The sequence below is a fragment of the Ipomoea nil genome, unplaced genomic scaffold, assembly GCF_001879475.1.
Source record: "Ipomoea nil cultivar Tokyo-kokei standard unplaced genomic scaffold, Asagao_1.1 scaffold1043, whole genome shotgun sequence".
Classification (NCBI taxonomy): Eukaryota; Viridiplantae; Streptophyta; class Magnoliopsida; order Solanales; family Convolvulaceae; genus Ipomoea; species Ipomoea nil.
This window is the reverse complement of record NW_017617471.1, coordinates 2,545,969-2,564,242: the sequence shown is the minus strand read 5'-3', so window position 1 is coordinate 2,564,242 and position 18,274 is coordinate 2,545,969. Positions and strand designations below refer to the sequence as shown.

General features: G+C 35.0%; 2 protein-coding genes across 2 annotated transcripts; both read right to left on the bottom strand.

The window, feature by feature from the left end:
* Window positions 1-847: 847 nt before the first annotated feature.
* Window positions 848-1,811, bottom strand: LOC109181127 (insulin-degrading enzyme-like 1, peroxisomal). The gene is made up of 5 exons (XM_019330882.1): window positions 1,651-1,811; window positions 1,474-1,548; window positions 1,256-1,351; window positions 987-1,176; window positions 848-885 (listed from the first exon to the last, which is right to left on the bottom strand). Exons 1-5 carry the CDS (start codon window positions 1,771-1,773, stop codon window positions 848-850), a joined length of 522 nt encoding a protein of 173 aa, XP_019186427.1. The 5' UTR covers window positions 1,774-1,811.
* A 139-nt stretch (window positions 1,812-1,950) lies between these two features.
* On the bottom strand, window positions 1,951-14,338 carry LOC109181420 (insulin-degrading enzyme-like 1, peroxisomal). Its single transcript, XM_019331179.1, has 27 exons — window positions 14,254-14,338; window positions 14,031-14,168; window positions 13,726-13,801; window positions 13,463-13,530; window positions 12,992-13,083; window positions 12,839-12,912; window positions 12,679-12,722; window positions 12,349-12,400; window positions 12,114-12,236; window positions 11,913-12,025; window positions 11,518-11,680; window positions 10,734-10,826; window positions 10,460-10,545; window positions 9,643-9,729; window positions 9,418-9,521; window positions 6,273-6,375; window positions 6,095-6,190; window positions 5,816-6,005; window positions 5,544-5,605; window positions 5,002-5,106; window positions 4,300-4,501; window positions 4,008-4,216; window positions 3,477-3,601; window positions 3,296-3,347; window positions 2,988-3,074; window positions 2,593-2,715; window positions 1,951-2,424 (listed from the first exon to the last, which is right to left on the bottom strand). The coding sequence occupies exons 2-27, from the start codon at window positions 14,157-14,159 to the stop codon at window positions 2,173-2,175; spliced, it is 2,910 nt and encodes a 969-aa protein (XP_019186724.1). The 5' UTR covers window positions 14,160-14,168; window positions 14,254-14,338; the 3' UTR covers window positions 1,951-2,172.
* Between the last annotated feature and the right edge of the window lie 3,936 nt (window positions 14,339-18,274).

The window sequence follows — 18,274 nt, the reverse complement described above, 5'->3', positions numbered from 1 at the left end:
TGTTTTTGGATAAACTTTGATCTTATGTAATATAGCAAACTTGGGTCCAACTTTTGTATAATTACCTACGAAGGTGAATCACACTAGGAATATTATGTGTGATAGACTCGACTAAAAAGGTATTGATAAATGAAAATAATCCAATTTGTGTCATTTTGATACATGAGTTATCCCATTTCGGAGCTACGAATTATTTTTAACCCAATTCTAATTGGACTCAAAGATGAAAACAGTTTGTACCTCACAAAGAATTGAAAGATAAAAAGATGGACAAAATATACTATTTTTTAAAATAAATTATGAGCTAAAAATATTATTTTTCCTAATTATATTGATATTTTACATTTATAAATCTCAATCAAATCTCATTACCACAAAAAAAAAAAAAATATATATATATATATATATATATATATATATATATACATATATATATATATATATATATATATATATATATATATATATATATATATAATTCTTTTATTTTTTTCGAATTCAATTAGACTATGTGACATGACTAAACAATTATACTCTGCTGCCTTTGTTTGACGCGAAACCCAAGAGATATTTTAGTTTATGACTTGTGTTTATGGAGTCAAGCATTCCTAATTAAAATATATTTATTTTCCTGTATTTCTTCTTTTTATTTTATTTTATTTTTTCTACGTGGAACAACTCAGAAAATAAATGTTAAACTTGTAAAGTTAATACTCCGTATTTAAAAGGGGATCCGGGATCATGAGCTGATGTATATAGTGACGTCATAATGAATAAAAAATAATTATTTACATGTTATTAAAGGAGTGAAAGAGACATAGAAAGATGCGAAAAAAAAAAAAAAAAATTAAGTGTAATACAGACCAGCAACCTGTGCATGGTATGCTGAAAGATTGAAACACATAAATTTCTTTTCAAAATTTAGTTGCAGAAACTCTAGGACTGAGCATGAGTATAATAAGTGTCAACAATACTGGAATGCATACCATATTCATTCAAGTATGCCATCAACAAACGGGTAAAAACATCTGTAAGAAGTTCTGACTCAGGAGAAGCTCCACTATAAGGACAATTGAAGTCTATTTTAACATATGCCTTTGGAGAAGAAAATGTTGCATCTGGCTTATACCACAACCTTGAATATGGTGACTTTCTCAATAAACTTGGAAGTTTTGTCTGTTGTGGAGGTCAATACATTAGAATTTTTTTTTTAGAACAATTAAAAACACACTAAATTATGTAGAGTTTTTCGCACTTTCTCTAAGACATGCTTCAGAGATAGATCAGTTGGAATGAAGACATTGGGGGCTGGAAGATGCAGATCTTCAACAGGGGCTTCATCCATCCATTTCTGAAAAAAAAAATGTCAATGTCTTAATTAAGGATTATTGATTGATGTTGGTCTAAACTCTAAACACCTAGACCACAGAGACAATTCAAAATCACTTATATGGTAGACAACTTGAAACAAACCTGAATCAGTGAACCATCGATTTTCTCCAAAGAATAAGCAGTTCCATACCAAGGCTCACTTGTATCAGTATGCCCCTGAAACATGGTTGATTCCCAGAAAATTCTGTTGAATTTAGAAATAATAGATGAATATAAAAGTTAAAGAAGGGAAACCATATAAAAGCATGTGTCACATACAAAGGGCAGAAGTATTAATAAGACTATTCTCCTCCAGCCCACATGCCAACTCAATCCCTTTTCTGTATTAAGAATACAGGAATGCACTGGCAGCACTGCACTGCGAATTGCATTAGTGCCCATCTTTCTCTATTTCCAGTTTGAAGTTTATCTGGACTAAAACGGAAAAATCCAAACTCTTATCCTTAGTACTTTCTCTTTTTGGGTGCAGATAGCATGAGAATATAGGCTGCTCAAAGCACAGAAACCAATTCAGTGACCCATCAAGAAGGGGAGTTTTTAATTACATAAACACGCATATAAATGTATAATCCCACTAGCTAATGTATAATGGGTGGATCAATTAGTATTCTCTTCTGGTATAAGAACAAGGTCTAGAAACTAGAAAGTACTTCAAGTATTAAGATTTTAACATATAGTTGTGTAATGGTGAATCTATCTGGTATGAATATGCTATGGGCAATATGGTTGGTACACTTCCTTTTCCCTGTACTGTGGATTAACAAGTTGGAGCGCTATCTCTTAGAAGTTCTTGTTCTCAAAGTTCCCTTTGAACGAAGGATAGACAGGGCGAGATCTCCTGAAACTGAAAATATCCTCGATCTTAACAAAATCAGGTTCAGCTGGCTCCTCTTTCTCTGATTTATACTCCGAGGAGTGTGAGCTTCCATAGACTCGCACGCTTAATGCCTTCCTCTTAGGGGAACTGATACTAACATACTCGTCAAAGAACTTGATCAAGTCTATTTTCGTCAGTTGCTTTAGCGCCGCAACCTATTCTCACAAAAAGTAGATGACAACATCTCACAGTTAGGAATCAATAATCATGTATAGACATCAAGTTTGAGTTTTTGGTTACCAGGATCTAAGAGAAGAGAAAATTTTAACTATCAGTAGTCAAGGAAGAAAGTTCTGCATGCCAATAAGAATATAGAATTGTACCTCCTTTGTTACTCTATCAAATTTGTAAGTACCATTGGAAATTTCCCACCAGAAAAAATCAGTTTCCTCCCATATATTCTTAAACTTCTCAAGCTTAACATCAATAAGTGCATTGACTTTTTTCTGCATCATAGACAATTACATCAAATGTTAGCCAGCACATAGTTTTATTCTGAAGAACGAGAACTGTTGTATTAGTGCATCAATCTATTGGCTTGATTATTGCCCTATTTCTTGTGTTTTCTTTTGTTACTGAGAACTACCATCTAGTGCTCTTTCCGGACTTCTCCCTCCTGTTGTGTCTCTGTGTGTGTATGTGTATTCCTTTGATGACTATAACCATTGGAATAAAGTATCAAGCTACACTAGAGTCTAGAGAGGATCAGTAAGCTGACCTTAAATTCCTCATCAGACATCTCAGACAGCTTGCTTTTGAACATGTCAAGAAATGCCCGAACTCGGGACTCCACATATTTAGGGTCCTGCCAATGCCATCACATCTCATTACAATATACCCCAAGTATTTGTCATGTTGTCATGTTGAAGGTAGGTGAATAAAAGAAATGTTACAAATTGTTCTTTGATCAACGACCTAATGTCTAAGTAGGAGTTCGGTTCTCCATAAATAAGGTCTTGGTTTGAACTTTGTAAATAGATGTAGGAAAATTTACTAAACTAGAGGAAATGGTAAAATGACAAATACCTTGATTGATGATTGAACAACAAATTGCAAACCACGAACACCAGAATCATACCTACAGTAAAGGAAGTTTAGCTTCATCTGAATTAAGTGGATGAAATTTCTGACAGATATACAACGAATTTCACTGAATGGGAAAGGTTTAACGGTCCAGGGAGAAAAAACAAGAACAGTGTCCACATACATCCGAGAAAGTGAAGTAATGTAACCAAGCTGTTCAACAGATCTCAGTTGGTCAAAGGCTGGTTGGTCTGCTATCGTTTCAAAAAGTAGGAGTCTCACATACAGCTCATAATCATCAAGACCGACCTACATTTTAAATAAGATTTTTGTATTATAACCTTTGGGATACTCGCCAACAAAGAATTTTCGGGCTTTACATTGTTAATGTTAAAAGTATTCAAGTTTTTGAAAGTAATAGCTAAATAGCTATACAGTAATACTGCAAGGAAATTCTCAAATCAAAGCATTATTTTCCTCTTGACAGAGAGGTTGGCGAGATCTGGACCCAGGCCAATCTGTAGTAATAGTTCATCAGTCACTATAGCACAGTTATATCATATTGAGTGTAGTAACTTAAAGCACAATACTACTGTAGAAGCCTGTATAGCGTATACATTGTGCATGTTTGTATAAGTGAAATACTAATAAGAGAACTTATATATTCGGTTTTGACAGTCTATATTTATTTCCCCGATTAACTTAGTAAATATACCTGAATATATTGGAGGAAGGCAGAATTTTCATCACTTGGATTTAGTCCCTCTGCAGCATACAAATATTGTATGCCCTGTCCAAGCTCAATGATTCTAGTTGTCAAATCCTCGGATGCAAATAAAGCCCGGGAGATAGGATGGGGACCCTTGTAAAATAAATCTTCAATGTGTTGGACCATAGACTCTGCTTCATTTGATTCGATGTTTCCTGAAAGGGATATGATGAAGGAGTAAACCAATGTAGCCAAAAGCTTAAAAGCACCGTAGAAAAGTTCATAGTAATGGAAGAACCTGCTACATAGCATTCCAAAAAAGTTCTTGATAGCAGCAAAGGGTAAAATCTAGCAAGACTATCAACATCAAGAGAAGGAAGGACTTCGAGAACATCTTCCCAGGACCAACTTTGCTCTTGTAGTGCCAACGAGCAGTAGTACATTGCTTGCTGATATGGCTGTTGGCACTTGACGTTTTTGTATTTTTTGGTTATCAATTCCTGAAGGTAAAAAATTACAGAAAAACAAACTGTATCATTCTGCAGTTCCTCGGTTTCTGTCTCCACCCTTTCTTTCGTTCAACCTGCCTTTCTTATTCAGCTTTTATTTATTTACTGATTTTATGTGGTGGTTTTACTGTAAATCCCATCTGAACTTTTTTGTTATTCTTTGCCCTGATTCCCACACAGCATTGATGACTCGCATGAGAACAAGGCTTCCCGTGAGAAGTGTGGACAAATGTTAGCTATCGATCTAGTAGATCTAACGGTTTGGAAAATAAAGAAAAATAAGGAAAAATATGGCAGGGTTAGTTTCATAAATATTACAAACTTTCACCCGCCCTCTTTTTCCCTTAATTTCTAGCCATTGATCATCCTAGATGGAGGATCATATTAGTCCACACTTCTCACGGGAAGCCTAGTTCTCATTTGATCCTGATTCTATATATATATATATATATATATATTGGTAAAAAGCAATGCCGACAATTTGATGTTACCTTTATAACAGAGAATCTGTCTGGTTTAACTTCAAAGTTCAGAAGTTCATCAATAACTTTCTCAAGCAAGATTGTCATCTTTTGACTGTACCCATAAACACGCACCTGAAGGAAAGGAAGGTATAAGTTTTATTTCTAAATGTCTTTCCATTCATGAAGTATATAGTTGCATGGCTAAGTTGCATTTATACGAACAAAGGTCATTTAGCACCATGACTAGTCTGAGAAACTGTTCAATAATTAAATAAGGAGGAAGCGTTAACACATTTGACTCTTATCATACATTATTCATACTCCAAGAGAACATAATTCTGTCGAAAACTTCTATGAATGAAAAATGCTTGAAATTTCATTTGAATGCATCCCTAGCTATATATAAGTACAACTTTGGTTATAGGCATACAAGCATACTATTGCAGCATTGCGACATATCATCTTAAACTAGATCATGTGAACAACATTTACAAATGTGTCTATTCTATATTAAATAACTCTTCCAATGTAAATTGATTGTTGAAAATAAGGGATTATCATGTGAATACCTTGAAACCGTTAAAGTGGCTACTTATCGAGTAACCAAGACCAGCAATATCCGCATAGTAGGCTGCAAAACACAGAATATAATGAACCTATTACTCTATTAGCATACAAGTGTTTACACTTTACACATTTCATAAAGTCAGAATGTAATGAACCTATTACTCTAAAATTATATACGGAGTATTACTTTTTCCATCACATAAAGTCATCATTTCAACCATTAAAAAAAAAAGCCAAGCTTATCACAATAACATGTTTGCCCTTTGATACTTGCCATATTCATTTAGGTGATCCATCACCAGGCGTACAAAAAGGCCGGTAAGAACAGTTGATTCTGGAGAAATTCTACAGTTGGGACATCTGAAGTCTAATATAATATATCCTTTTGGTGTAGAAAATAAGGTATCTGGCTTGTACCATAATCTCGAATGGGGAGATTTTCTCAATAGAATTGGAGTGCTCATCTGTTAGCATAGTCAAATATCAGAAATTAAAATAATATCAAGTAATAACAATGTTAGGTTTAAGTATAAAACGAGTATACAACTAATACCTTGTCTGGGATAGTCTTAAGAGAAAGATTATCAGGAATGAACAAATTGGGAACAGGAAGATGTAAATCTTCAAGAGGAGCATTTTTCATCCATTGCTGTAGAGTATCAAAATACACTAAATGAACCATACACTTACATCTTTTACTTTGAACTTGTATTAGACAGCAAGCTACGAACCTCGATAGTGGAACCAGTTATTTTCTCAGTAGAATATGCAGTACCATACCAAGGCTCAGTGCAGTTCGTATGTCCCTCAAATTTTGGTGATATCCAAAATATCCTGTTGGAAAGATTTTTCCATGAAAAAAATTCAACTCATCCTGTTTGATCTATGTGCCTTTGATGCACTTCCATGTCTCATTTTATATTTTATATTGAGTGGCAAATGCTATGTCAACCTCATTATTTTCAATATTTTAAAAATTAAAATTAAAATATCATAAAAGACGGGAGAAAAAAAAAAGTAGACAGCCATAGTGGATAACCTTTTTATTATTTAATTTTTTAAATATTAAAAATATTAAAGTTGGTCACAAGGTCATTGGGAGGTCATGAGTTCAATTCCCAGTGGGAGTAGTATTGACTCTTTGTGCTTTAGTAAGTTGAGAAAATAGTTTATGAACAGATACTAGATTGTAATAGAGTCATTACTCAAAAAAAAAGTTGGTCACAAGCACATGAACATAGTTATTGGTCTGGTATAACAATGTTATTTTTTTTTCTCTTTAATTCTAACAATTTTTAGGGTATAAGGACTAGATACTTTTCTAGCTAGATCAATTTCAAGTTTTACTAAAGTAATTTGAATACGATGACATATAATAGACACTTCTAGATTATATTGACTAAGATATTTATAAAAAAGTAAATTATCTTCTTTTTTTTTTTTTTTTTTTTCATTATAAGAGCTCAGAAAATAACACATTTTATAAAAATGTTAGAGAAATATGGTGTTAGTTGAGAGGATCTCTCTTAGCCTTAGTTTTAGGTATTTGAAACCTATGGTTAGGATTAGTTCTTGTCTAATATAAATAGCTCTATACTTCCTTGTACATTGACACACAGAACATATAGAAATATACAGTTGAGTTTATTGTTTAACATGGTATCAGAGCGAGATTGAGGTGACTGGGTAGTGGGTGTTGGTAAAAAAGAGGAGGCGACGCCGACGGGAGAGGCGGAGCGGCCACCGGAGTCCTCACGCGCCGCCACGTGCCGGCGCAGTCCTAGGGTTCTGACGCCACGCGCCGGTGCGTGGGCAGTTCTCCGGCGTCTTCACCGGTCGCGGCCGGTACCGTTGGGCTCGTCTCTGAACACCCAACGCGTCTGCAGTGGTGGTGTACTTCGGTGTTGCAAAGGGCTACTGCGTTTTGGACTGCTACGTGTTGGACTGCTGCGTTGTGGACTGCTACATTTTTGGACTGCTGCGTTTTCGGGTTGGTCTGTTTTGTTTATTATGGCTGAGGAGAGTGAGCAGAGGATGGAGGGCTGCGTCGAGTGGTTCAGTGAGGGGTTTGGGTTCATAACCCCCGATGACGGCAGCGAGGATTTGTTTGTTCACCAGTCTGGTGTCAGCCGAAAAAGAGAGACAACCAAGAGAGATGGTAGGGGAAGTCCACGAAGCTGGGTGGTCTGAGGTCCACGAAGCTGAGAAATAATTAGGCAGTAGTTTGCCGTAGTTTTCTTTTGTTTATCGTGTTCGTATTAATAAGTCTTGACCTTTGTATTTTGTTTATCATAGTTTGTCGCTCTAAATTAATTTGGTATGGGAGCAATTCTAGGGTCTGAGTTGAGTCAAGTGCAGCTTGTTCAGTGTGCGTAAACAGGGGTGCTGCAGGAGTGGGTAGCACAGGTGCCAGGAGTGGGGTGGACCTGGCATATGCTGCGGGGGAGGCCGACGGCTGAAGAATGATTCAGGGTGAATCAGTTTACGTGCATGCACCAGGGAAACGTTGTAGTGTTAGGCAGCCTTGATAAGGGTGCATGGTAAGAGGGACAGGTGCGTTGTGGTCTAGCAGTGCTAAGGGTTTGTGGAGTGAGAGGCAGGTACACTGTGGTGTTAGGCAGCGGTGATAAGGGTGTGGGGTGTGAGAGGCAGGTGCGACGCTGTGGTGATTGGCCTAGCTTTTGTTGGCTCCGTAGAAGCATTGTTGATGCGACAAGGTGCATTGTGGACTGGTTTGGCACAGCGTGGTTCGAAGGTTGTTCGAGTGGTTCAAGACTTGGGCTTATGAGTCTAGGTGTGAAGTCCTATGGTTCATGTGAAACATATGTAACAAGTTGGATGCTCCAACTTGAGGGGGAGTGTTAGAGAAATATGGTGTTAGTTGAGAGGATCTCCCTTAGTTTTAGGTATTTGAAATCTATGGCTAGGATTAGTTCTTGTCTAATATAAATAGCTCTATACTTCCTTGTACATTGACACACATAACATATAGAAATATACAGTTGAGTTTATTGTTTAACAATATAAGTATTAAATTACACAGCTATAAATAGATGAGTAATGTTAGGCATTCCTCTACTTTTCACTAAATCTCATCGCTGATTTGGAAAAATTTAAATCATTCTTTCCACCAATGAAAAATGCTTTGACTATTCAACATTTTTCTAGGAGGTGAAAGAGGTAAAAAAAAAATACGGGAAAAGAAACATTTTCCTAAATAGATGAAATTTATTAAAAGCGTAACTTGGGAGATTCAAATCCTAGACCTTTAATAATTAAGTTAATAACAATGCAATCTACCCACCAAACTATTTTGGCCCTGTTTGGTAAATGGCTGTTAGCTGATTGTGTTGATTAGAAGGTATAACTAGATGATAATATTAGTTGATTGTAGGAAGGTGTTTGGTAAATTGGTTGTTAGTTGTTAGCTGTTTGGTATAAATTTTTTCTCAAAAAGCTAATTAAAAAGGCTGTTTTGAGCAGCTTTTTGAATTTTAGCATTTTGGAGTTGATTTTTTAACCAAATCAAACAATTAATAATTGTCAAATAAGCCAAAATTGACTGATCGGCTAATATCTTACCAAACAGGGCCTTTATTTTAGTTAACAGAATATTATATTATATATGGGCTTGAGGTGGGCCTCCACCAAGCATAGGCCCTGGGCAAGGGCCTAACTTGTCCTTGCCTAAAGCCAGCTCTAATTGTTAACCATATAATATATAAATATAAATGTCCAATCTAATTATCAATTTAAGTTTTTACTGAAATATGCGAATAACTATATTTCTGATCACCAAATCACCAATAATAAAAGATCTGCAAGAGCACAAAATTTTACAAGCAAGTAAACGATGTGCAGAGTCACTAAACTTACCTGACATTATACGGAGTGAGTTCATTGAGTACTGTTTCAATAATTTTTGGGTTGAACTTCAAAAGTAAAGATGATTCTACCAACCAATCTTTTGGAGGGTAATCCTATAAAATAAAAAAGACAGTATCAGTACAACTTGAATACTAGTACCCAAATTTAAGAATTAAGAGCATCTTAAAGGATAAGAAACTAGGAATAAATCGTGTTGCTCAAAGATTTTTATACCTGCATGTTTGATGCAATATGAACCACATAATCAATGGGTTGACTATTGTCTTGATAATGGAAATCAGTTTCACTCATAGCCGAGAGCTGAGCATCATAAACCATTATTGAAAATAGCTAATGGTTAAAACATCAATAAATTTGACAAAATACGTGCAAAATGCTGTAAAGTTTCTAATAGAATACGCAATCATTTCTGCATAGATAGTATTGAAAGTTTGAAACAGAAAGCTATAGCTATCTATACATTCTATTCAGGTTGTCACATCTAACAAGTTATTAGAACTACAAAACTAAAAAGAAATTTTTTAAAAATGCATGCTTTAGAAAACTTTTCATCCATTGACATAAAATTGAGTAGATTAGAGATTATGGGCACACAGCAAAATGTTAATCAAGCTTGACTTTTAAGATACCTGCAACAGAAGACATAAGCCTTTTGCTTCTATGATATTATATATTATGGGTAAAGATATGCAACAAACTCAGGTTTTGATTTTGTCGGTTTATAAATGTTATTGTACATTAATAAGTTGTTCATCTGAAAGAAGCACTTTTGTTAGTCCACCAAATAAAAGAGACAGTTGACACATGCAATTCTATGTTTTATCTAAAGAGTAAAATTTCAATACTCTATCATGGCTTTATGAAATTAGTTATATACTTTTTTTATTGTATGCATTTATGCAATTCCATCCATGTGTGTTGTAACTCGTATGTTTAGTTCATACTTCAGAATTCATAAATTAATTAAACAAATAAAACCTTGCATGTCTGGTCATTATTATTGAAAATTAAAAAGGGGACTATTATGTACCTCCTCAAATATCCACTTGCAGGCACCCTTTTCGTGAAGAAGGCTAATATATTTGAAAAGCAGTCCCACAATTTCCTGAACATGGTCTGCAATGACATTCATAGAGAATGATAGATGGTGACCAAAAGTAAAAACTTCCATAGACAATGATATGCCCAATTTAACTAAAACTTTAAAATATCTAAACCGTTCATGAACAGAGAAAGTCTAGAATTGAAGAAAATTTTATTCAACCTTTTCATCCAAATCTGAGGAAAATGAAAAGGACACTAACCATTACCAACATCAGTCAATTTAATATATACTTCAAAGAAAGAGAATAGGCGACTTATTCCTGATTCAGAAGCCCATAAGCCTGTTGCCCAACCTGCAAGAATTATTTTTTTAAACGAGTAAATAAAATATAAAACCAATATAATTACAAGACGCATTTAATGACACAAGAATTAGGATTACAACTTAAGCCATAAACCACATAGAAACAAGAGGAAAAAGGACTATTATAACTTATAAGTTATAACTGAGCAGATGTTATTTATCTGATCTATGCGAATATCATGTTATATAATAATGTTGCTTTCATCGCAAACTTGACTTTTAACTATGTACTTAGCATGATTCGTTTATCATAAAATAGCTTAGAATACGATGAAGTCTAAATTTCAGGCCAATAAACTACCCTCTTAGCTAAAGATGGCCTACAAATTTGTCTAAGCTTGGTCATTATATAAATAGCTATATATAGGTGGCAATTGTATTCAAATGTTATAGTTGTATACACATATGAATTAGCCTCAGGCAACTCATGATTGTTGGAATTTAAGCCACATCTAGAACCCTTGAAAACTATGCACTGCAAGGATAGTTTGATTAGGATGACTAAGAAGAGATTAGGATGGATAGGGCCGGTAGTCCTTTAATCTCACATTTGATTCAGTTTTCTGGCCCTTAGATCCCATGGGGCTAGAAGCATTATACTATATAAAGATAGAAAGTAGTGAAAATGATATATATGAAATTATGAACATTTTAAACTAAGTTGAGAAATGAGAACCCACCTAACTTCTTCAAACAGTAAAACAAGGAACCTTCTCCTTCATGGGCAATCAAGTGACTTAAATAACTCAAAGGTCCTTCCTTGTAGTAAAGGAGCCCGGGAGTAACTGGCCAGTTAATACTTAACTTGTGACCTTGTTTTATTGGGACCGCTTTCACAAGAATCTGAGTAAGGGGGGAAAAAAAAAAAAAAAAAAAAAAAAAAAGCAAAAACAAAATATAGAGAAGGAAAGGAAAGTAAAGTAAAACATGCAATGAAAATTTTTAAAATTCAAAACATGCTATGTGAAAACACAAAAAGGGAGAGGAAAAAGAAAAGAAACAATGATAAAAGAAATTATATCTTATAAAACACAGCACACAAATAAATCCCCACTTCTTGTTACAATTTGAGTACCTGTAGGTGCTCTGCTGTGCAAGGCTCACCAGGAACGTAAGGGTAACTTTTATTAGTATTTTCGATTTTCTGGAATACATCCTGTACCAGGCTTTGGGTTTTATCAAGGCTATCTGAGATATCCACAACAAAAGAACAATATGATTGATGTTTAGGCAACAGGCAACTAGATATTTAAAAATGAAAGCACGACCCAGTTACCTTTTGCATAAACAACCAGATGCATCAAGTTGGCTGAATAATTTTCTTTGTAGAATTTAAGAAGCTCCTCTCTTGTATCTATCCCTCTTTCCTTTGGCCGCACTTCCAAAGTATCCCAGCTCCCTAACAAGAGTTGAATGATTATAATTTTAACAGATAGAAATTGCAAACACGAAATAATAAGGCTGTTATACTGATACAGAATAAATAGCTTAAATTGCATGCCAAAACAAACCTGTTCCAAACTTGTGGAATGGATGGTCTGTTGAACTCAAATGTTTATCAAGCTGCATAAAAAGTAATATATGAGGTGAAGTAGCTTTTTGTTTATGGTATTTACTTTTCCTATTTTTGAAAGAACAAATCACCCAAACAACTAAACATCAATCCTCAAGCAAGAGTATAGAACGAGGTTTTTTTAAAAGCATAAGATCAACCTTGAGGTATCCTTCACTTGAAAGTGGATACAATATTCTTAGGTACCTCCAATCTCTTTTAATAAGTTAGAAGCTACAGTGAGATTTTAAATTTTAAAAAGATTAAAGCACGTGGTAAGTCCAGATACCTGATAGATTCTGTGAACATCAGATAATAAGTTGTTTTGATTTTCTGTACAAATAAGTTAGTTCCCCCAGGGAGCAAATAAAGAGAGACAGGTAACAATCAGAAATTATAAAATTTTACTAGATTGCTTGCAAGCCATCAAAGAGTAATACTCTGCTAACCCGAATCAACAGCTTTTATTTCCCTCGAGGTAGCATCTGCCGACATCAATGGTTTGATGAAAATCTGTGCAAATCTAGACAGCCAAAACTAAGATAATTAGGAAACTTTGCAAGAAAGTATGAGAACCTAGAATAGCCTTAAAATCTTATTACCTATCTAAAGCCTCTTCAAAACCATCAACGTTAACATCAAAGTAAAAGTTGGTGTGGTCAGAAGATGTAAAAGCATTTGTTGAACCTCCATTCTGAAGCACAAGATACAAACCAAAGAAAAAAATCAGAAGGTAGAGAAGGAAATAGCCCTCCACATGGCAATTAAAAAAAAAAAAAAAAAAAAAAAAAAGAAAAAAAAAAAAGCACTACAGTTAATATGGAGACATATCATTTTAACAAGAAATTTTAAAAACTCAAAATATACCAATTAGTAGAAGTAAGAAGGCACGATGTAGGTGGGTGAAGAAAAACAGTATGTAATAGCCGAGAAACGGAAAGGACATAAAATAATTAGGTTTAGAGAACATATATGCAGTTATACACCCTAAACAAAGAACAGAAAATGACATAATTATCAGAAGTCAACTTGAAAAGAATAAACCATCATTACCAAGAACTAAAGGCAAATACCTCTGAAATGAAGTTCGAGTAACTATTCTCCAAGGGATACTTCTCGCTTGCAAAAAAGAGCATATGTTCTACAATCACACATATTTCATTTTTCATTATTTAGAATGTGCAAAGCTTCACTCAACAAATAGTTCCCCTCTCTTTATTACACACTGTGCTAGGGTGAACTTGAGGAAGATTCACATTTCTTCATCCTTCATACTCAAAGGCAACCAGAAGTTTCTTCATCACCAAGGAAATTAAGAAAATAAAATAATACTCACCAAGAAAATGGGCAAGGCCTTCAAGATCCTTGGGGTCACTAAAAAACCCCACAGACACATTCATTGAAGCAGCACACTGATTGAGCTCAAAAAGGAAAATAAATAATTAATTAATTAATTAATACTACAGCAGTTTATACCATACATATTTAAATAGAAACTTTGTTTCAGAATAAATACATATGCGCATTTCAGAACGATAGGAACTTCAAAAGTTTAAGATCACAGTTTTTTTTTTTTTTTTTTTTGCAGGGAAGAATTTGCAATCAAACACATTCAGACAGGATATAAACTGCAGCGGAAACCTTATCAGTTTCAGGATCGCTAATGAGGAGAACTTCAAGAGAGTTGTCGAGCACAATTCTTCTGTACTCCTTCTTGTCAGAACGAGCTTTCACTATCTCAACCGGCTCTCCCATGCTCCCCAACGCCATTTTTCTCACCTTCCAAACAACAATATAGCAACAAATATTAGATACATGAGTCTGTGTACTGTGTAGATAGCAAAAAGTAGAAGCAGGAGCTTACCTTGTTCAGCAATGGGGAAAAGATTGAGTGAAGAATGATTCAGAATTTGGAATTTGGAAAGTAAAAGTCATATCAGTTTCTTCATAAGTCGACGCACGAAAGAATTTTTAAATAAAAAGAAATTCATTTGATTAGCTTTGCCCCCAGAGTTCCACGTGGACGGTCGCACCAGACGCTACACGACAAGTATACTTTTTATAAAATAAATTTAGATAAAAGTGCCCCTCTTATTTTATTTTAAAGTAAATAGCACGTGGACTTTATTTATTTATTCTCAATATTTATTTTTACATTTAAAGTAAATAGCACGTGGACTTTATTTATTTATTCTCAATATTTATTTTTACATTTAAAATCTTGACGTGAATATTTTTATTGGAATTTACATGAAAAATATAATTTATCAGTTCTTATGAAGGAGTAAAAATGAGGAGAATTGGGTGTACTAGTAAAAATAGGAAAATTTGGAGTATATGTACTATAAGTTATTCCTAAATTATACAGAGTGACATTTTATTTTGTATCTAATTCAATTAATGATACTTAACTTTATTTTTGAATAAATTTTGATCCTGTGTAATGGAGTAAACTTGGGTCCGACTCTTGTGTAATAATGCCTATAAAGGTGAATCACATTAGGAATACCATGTGTGATAGACTTGATCAAAAAGATATTGGTAAATGACAATAATTAAATTTGTGATATTTTGATATGAGAGTTATTCCATTGTGAGGCTACAGAGTTTTTTCCCATTTTGGTCCCTTGACTATCGCTCATTCTCAATTTTGCATTTCGACTTTTAATTGCACCCAATGTGGTCCCTTGACTTTAAAAAATTACCCCAATTTGGTCCTCCGTTACCTTTTCCATCAACCAGGCGTTAAGTTCGGGGGTATTTTGGACTATTCACGCCCTTCCAAAGAAATTACAACTGCTCGATCTCCAGTCTTCATCGTCCTTCGTTCCTTTGTCTTCCGGTCACGAATTAACCCCAAATCAAACAATTTGTTTATTGTCTCTCTCTGAGTTCTCTGCACAATAACAACAACAATGAGTTCCTCGTCTTGCTTCCATATGTTTCACTCGATTTCGCCGTTTCCAGTTGCGAAACAGGTCAATGGGCCGCCGCCGCCGTAGAGTGCCGGAATTTCTGCCGATTTTTCGGTTTGTGATGAGGTGAAGCTAGGGAGGAGGAAATGGGGATAAATCTCTGATTCTTGAAGGGATTGCGGCGGTTTGATGACATGCAATCGTTCCACTCGATTTCGCCGTTTCCAATTGTGAAACAGGTTGATGGACCGCCGCTGTCGCTGTAGAGTGCTGGAATTTCTGGGGGTTTTTTCATTTTGTGAGGAGGTGAAGGGAGGAGGAGATGGGGTGAAATCTCCGATTCTTGAAGAGATTGCGGCGGTGGTGGGGGAGCGTGTGCTTTTTTGCAACACCGAGAATTTGAGAGACGATGAGAGCTACTTTGGGTCTAGTTAATATATAATCTTTCGCCTTTCAACCCTGCAACTCTGCCGTATGTCTGTCTCTCCACCGCCGATTATCCAATCTCCACTCAGCTCCACCGGCGACCGGCCTTAGTCTTCATTGTCTGGCGTCTGCTACTCTGCTCGCTAATCTTCAAGAGGAATAGCATTCCGTTTCCCTTCGGATTTTCTAACCCGCAAAGGCCCAAAGATCAGAGGTGAGACTTTCTGTCACTTTTCCGCCAATCTATGTTTTCTCCCTAACTCTTAGCTTCCTAATTTCATTTTATTTACAAAATACTAAATTTACAGTTGAAGAATGGAAGGCTTTTAGCCTTTGATTTGAATTGCGACAATTTGATTTGAATTGCGGCAATTTGATTTGAATAGGTGGTGTGTCTTTTTCTATCAAGAAATAGTTAGAGAGGCTAAACATTTGTAGAGGTTGTTTATCATATAAGCTGGGGATTTTTCGGTTTGCATTTGGACTTCTGATTTTTAATTTGGGGTTTGTTTTCTGAACGTAAAACAATAAGAACACGATGGAGGGACGAACAATAGTTGGTTTAGGCGCACAACAGGTGAATGGTCCAAATACCCCCCAACTTAACGCCTGGTTGATGGAAAAGGTAACGGAGGACCAAATTGGGGTAATTTTTTAAAGTCAAGGGACCACATTGGGTGCAATTAAAAGTCGAAATGCAAAATTGAGAATGAGCGATAGTCAAGGGACCAAAATGAGAAAAAACTCTGAGGCTACAAATTGTTTTTAACCCAATCATAACCAGAGTTGGAGATGGAAAAAGTTTATGGCCCTGTTTGGTAAAAAGTTGGCCTATAGGCCAATTTTGGCTTATTTGACCACTATTAATTATTTGATTTAGTTAAAATATCAATATAAATATTTAGTTAATTAGCTTTTTACAACTCCAAAAGGCTAAAATTGAAAAAGCTACTCCAAGCAACTTTTTCAATTAGCTTTTTGAGAAAAGAAATTATATCAAACAGCTAACAGCTAACAACTAATTTACCAAACACTTTTCTACAATCAGCTAATGTTATCAACTATTTATACCCTCTAATTAACACAATCAGCTAATAACTAACAGCTATCAGCTAACAACCTTTTACCAAACATGGCCTATACCTTACAAACAATTACGGAGTAAAAGATAAAGGAATAAGGGTCAAATAGGCCATCGAACTGCACCTAATAATGCAATTAGGCCATCGAACTTTAAAAAACAACAATTAGCTCCCTGAACTAACTAATTCTATTCAATTAGTCCAATTTGTAAGTTTTGGAGGTTGTTAGCAGGTCACCCCTAATTTATAATATTTTAAAAAAATTTATTATTTAAAATAATTATTTAAAATTAAAATTAAAATTAAAAAAAAAAAGATACCGTCTTTGCCGGAGACGAAGAAACCTTCTTCGTCTCCGGCCATGGAGACGGAGTTAATTTCTTCGTCTCTGGCCGGAGACGAAGAAGGTTCCTTTGTCTCCGGCTTCCTTCGTCTCCGGCCAGAGACGAAGAAGTTAACTCCGTCTCCGTGGCCGGAGACGAAGAAACTCTTCGTCTCCATGGCCGGAGACGAAGAGTCTCTTCGTCTCCGGCCATGGAGACGAAGAATATCTTCGTCTCCAGCCAGAGACGAAGAAGGTTTCTTCGTCTCCGTCTCCATGGTCGGAGACGAAGAAACCTTCTTCGTCTCCGGCATGTCGATCTGTTTTTTTTTTTTTTTTAATTATTAATATTAAATAATTATTTTAAATAATAATTAAAATTTTTTTTGAAAAGGGATAACCTGCTAACAACTTGGAAACCTACAAATTAGACTAATTGAATAGAATTCGTTAGTTCAGGGACCCAATTGTAGAATTCGTTAGTTCAGGGACCCAATTGTAGCTTTTTAAAGTTCGGTGGCCTAATTGCGTTATTGAGTGCAGTTCGATGGCCTATGTGACCCTTATTCCAAAGATAAAAAGATGAACGAAAAATGCTATTCCTTTATAATTATGAGCAAAAAATATTATTTTTCCTAATTATATTGATATTTTGTATTTATAAATCTCAATCTCGATCAAAGCTCATTAACACAACTATACTTGTGACTTGTCTGCTTTTGCTGACACGAAACCCACGACATATTTTAGTTTATGACTTGTGTTTATGGAGTCCAGCATTCCTAATTAAAATATATTTATTTTCCTGTATTTTTTTTTATATTTCTTTCTATGTGGAACAACCTCAGAAAATAAATATAGCCTGTAAAGTTAATGCTCCGTATTTAAAAGGGGATCCGGGATCATGAGCTGATGTATATAGTGACGTCACACTGAATAAAAAATAATTATCTACATGTTACTAAAGGAGTGAAAGAGACATAGAGAGATGTGAAAAAATATATATATTTAAGTGTAAAACTAAAAGTATATACTTGGGCACGTTAAAAAATTTTAAATCAATATTTGATTCTAACAAACATTCTTTTGTTCAAATCAATTGCACAACATCCCTCATCAATTCTTTTTAAATTTCAACCT

What these genes read in the sequence shown, in the direction of transcription:
- LOC109181127 (XM_019330882.1), bottom strand. Translation starts at nt 1,773, where the DNA reads ATGGGCACTAATGCAATTCGCAGTGCAGTGCTGCCAGTGCATTCCTGT. An exon ending in TATTAATACTTCTGCCCTTT is followed by an intron (nt 1,549 to 1,650) that starts GTATGTGACACA and finishes ACCATGTTTCAG; the next exon opens with GGGCATACTGATACAAGTGA. An exon ending in TGAAGCATGTCTTAGAGAAA is followed by an intron (nt 1,177 to 1,255) that starts GTGCGAAAAACT and finishes CCTCCACAACAG; the next exon opens with ACAAAACTTCCAAGTTTATT.
- LOC109181420 (XM_019331179.1), bottom strand. Translation starts at nt 14,159, where the DNA reads ATGGCGTTGGGGAGCATGGGAGAGCCGGTTGAGATAGTGAAAGCTCGT. An exon ending in TTTGAAGAGGCTTTAGATAG is followed by an intron (nt 12,913 to 12,991) that starts GTAATAAGATTT and finishes TTGGCTGTCTAG; the next exon opens with ATTTGCACAGATTTTCATCA. An exon ending in ACAGATTCTCTGTTATAAAG is followed by an intron (nt 4,502 to 5,001) that starts GTAACATCAAAT and finishes TTTTACCTTCAG; the next exon opens with GAATTGATAACCAAAAAATA.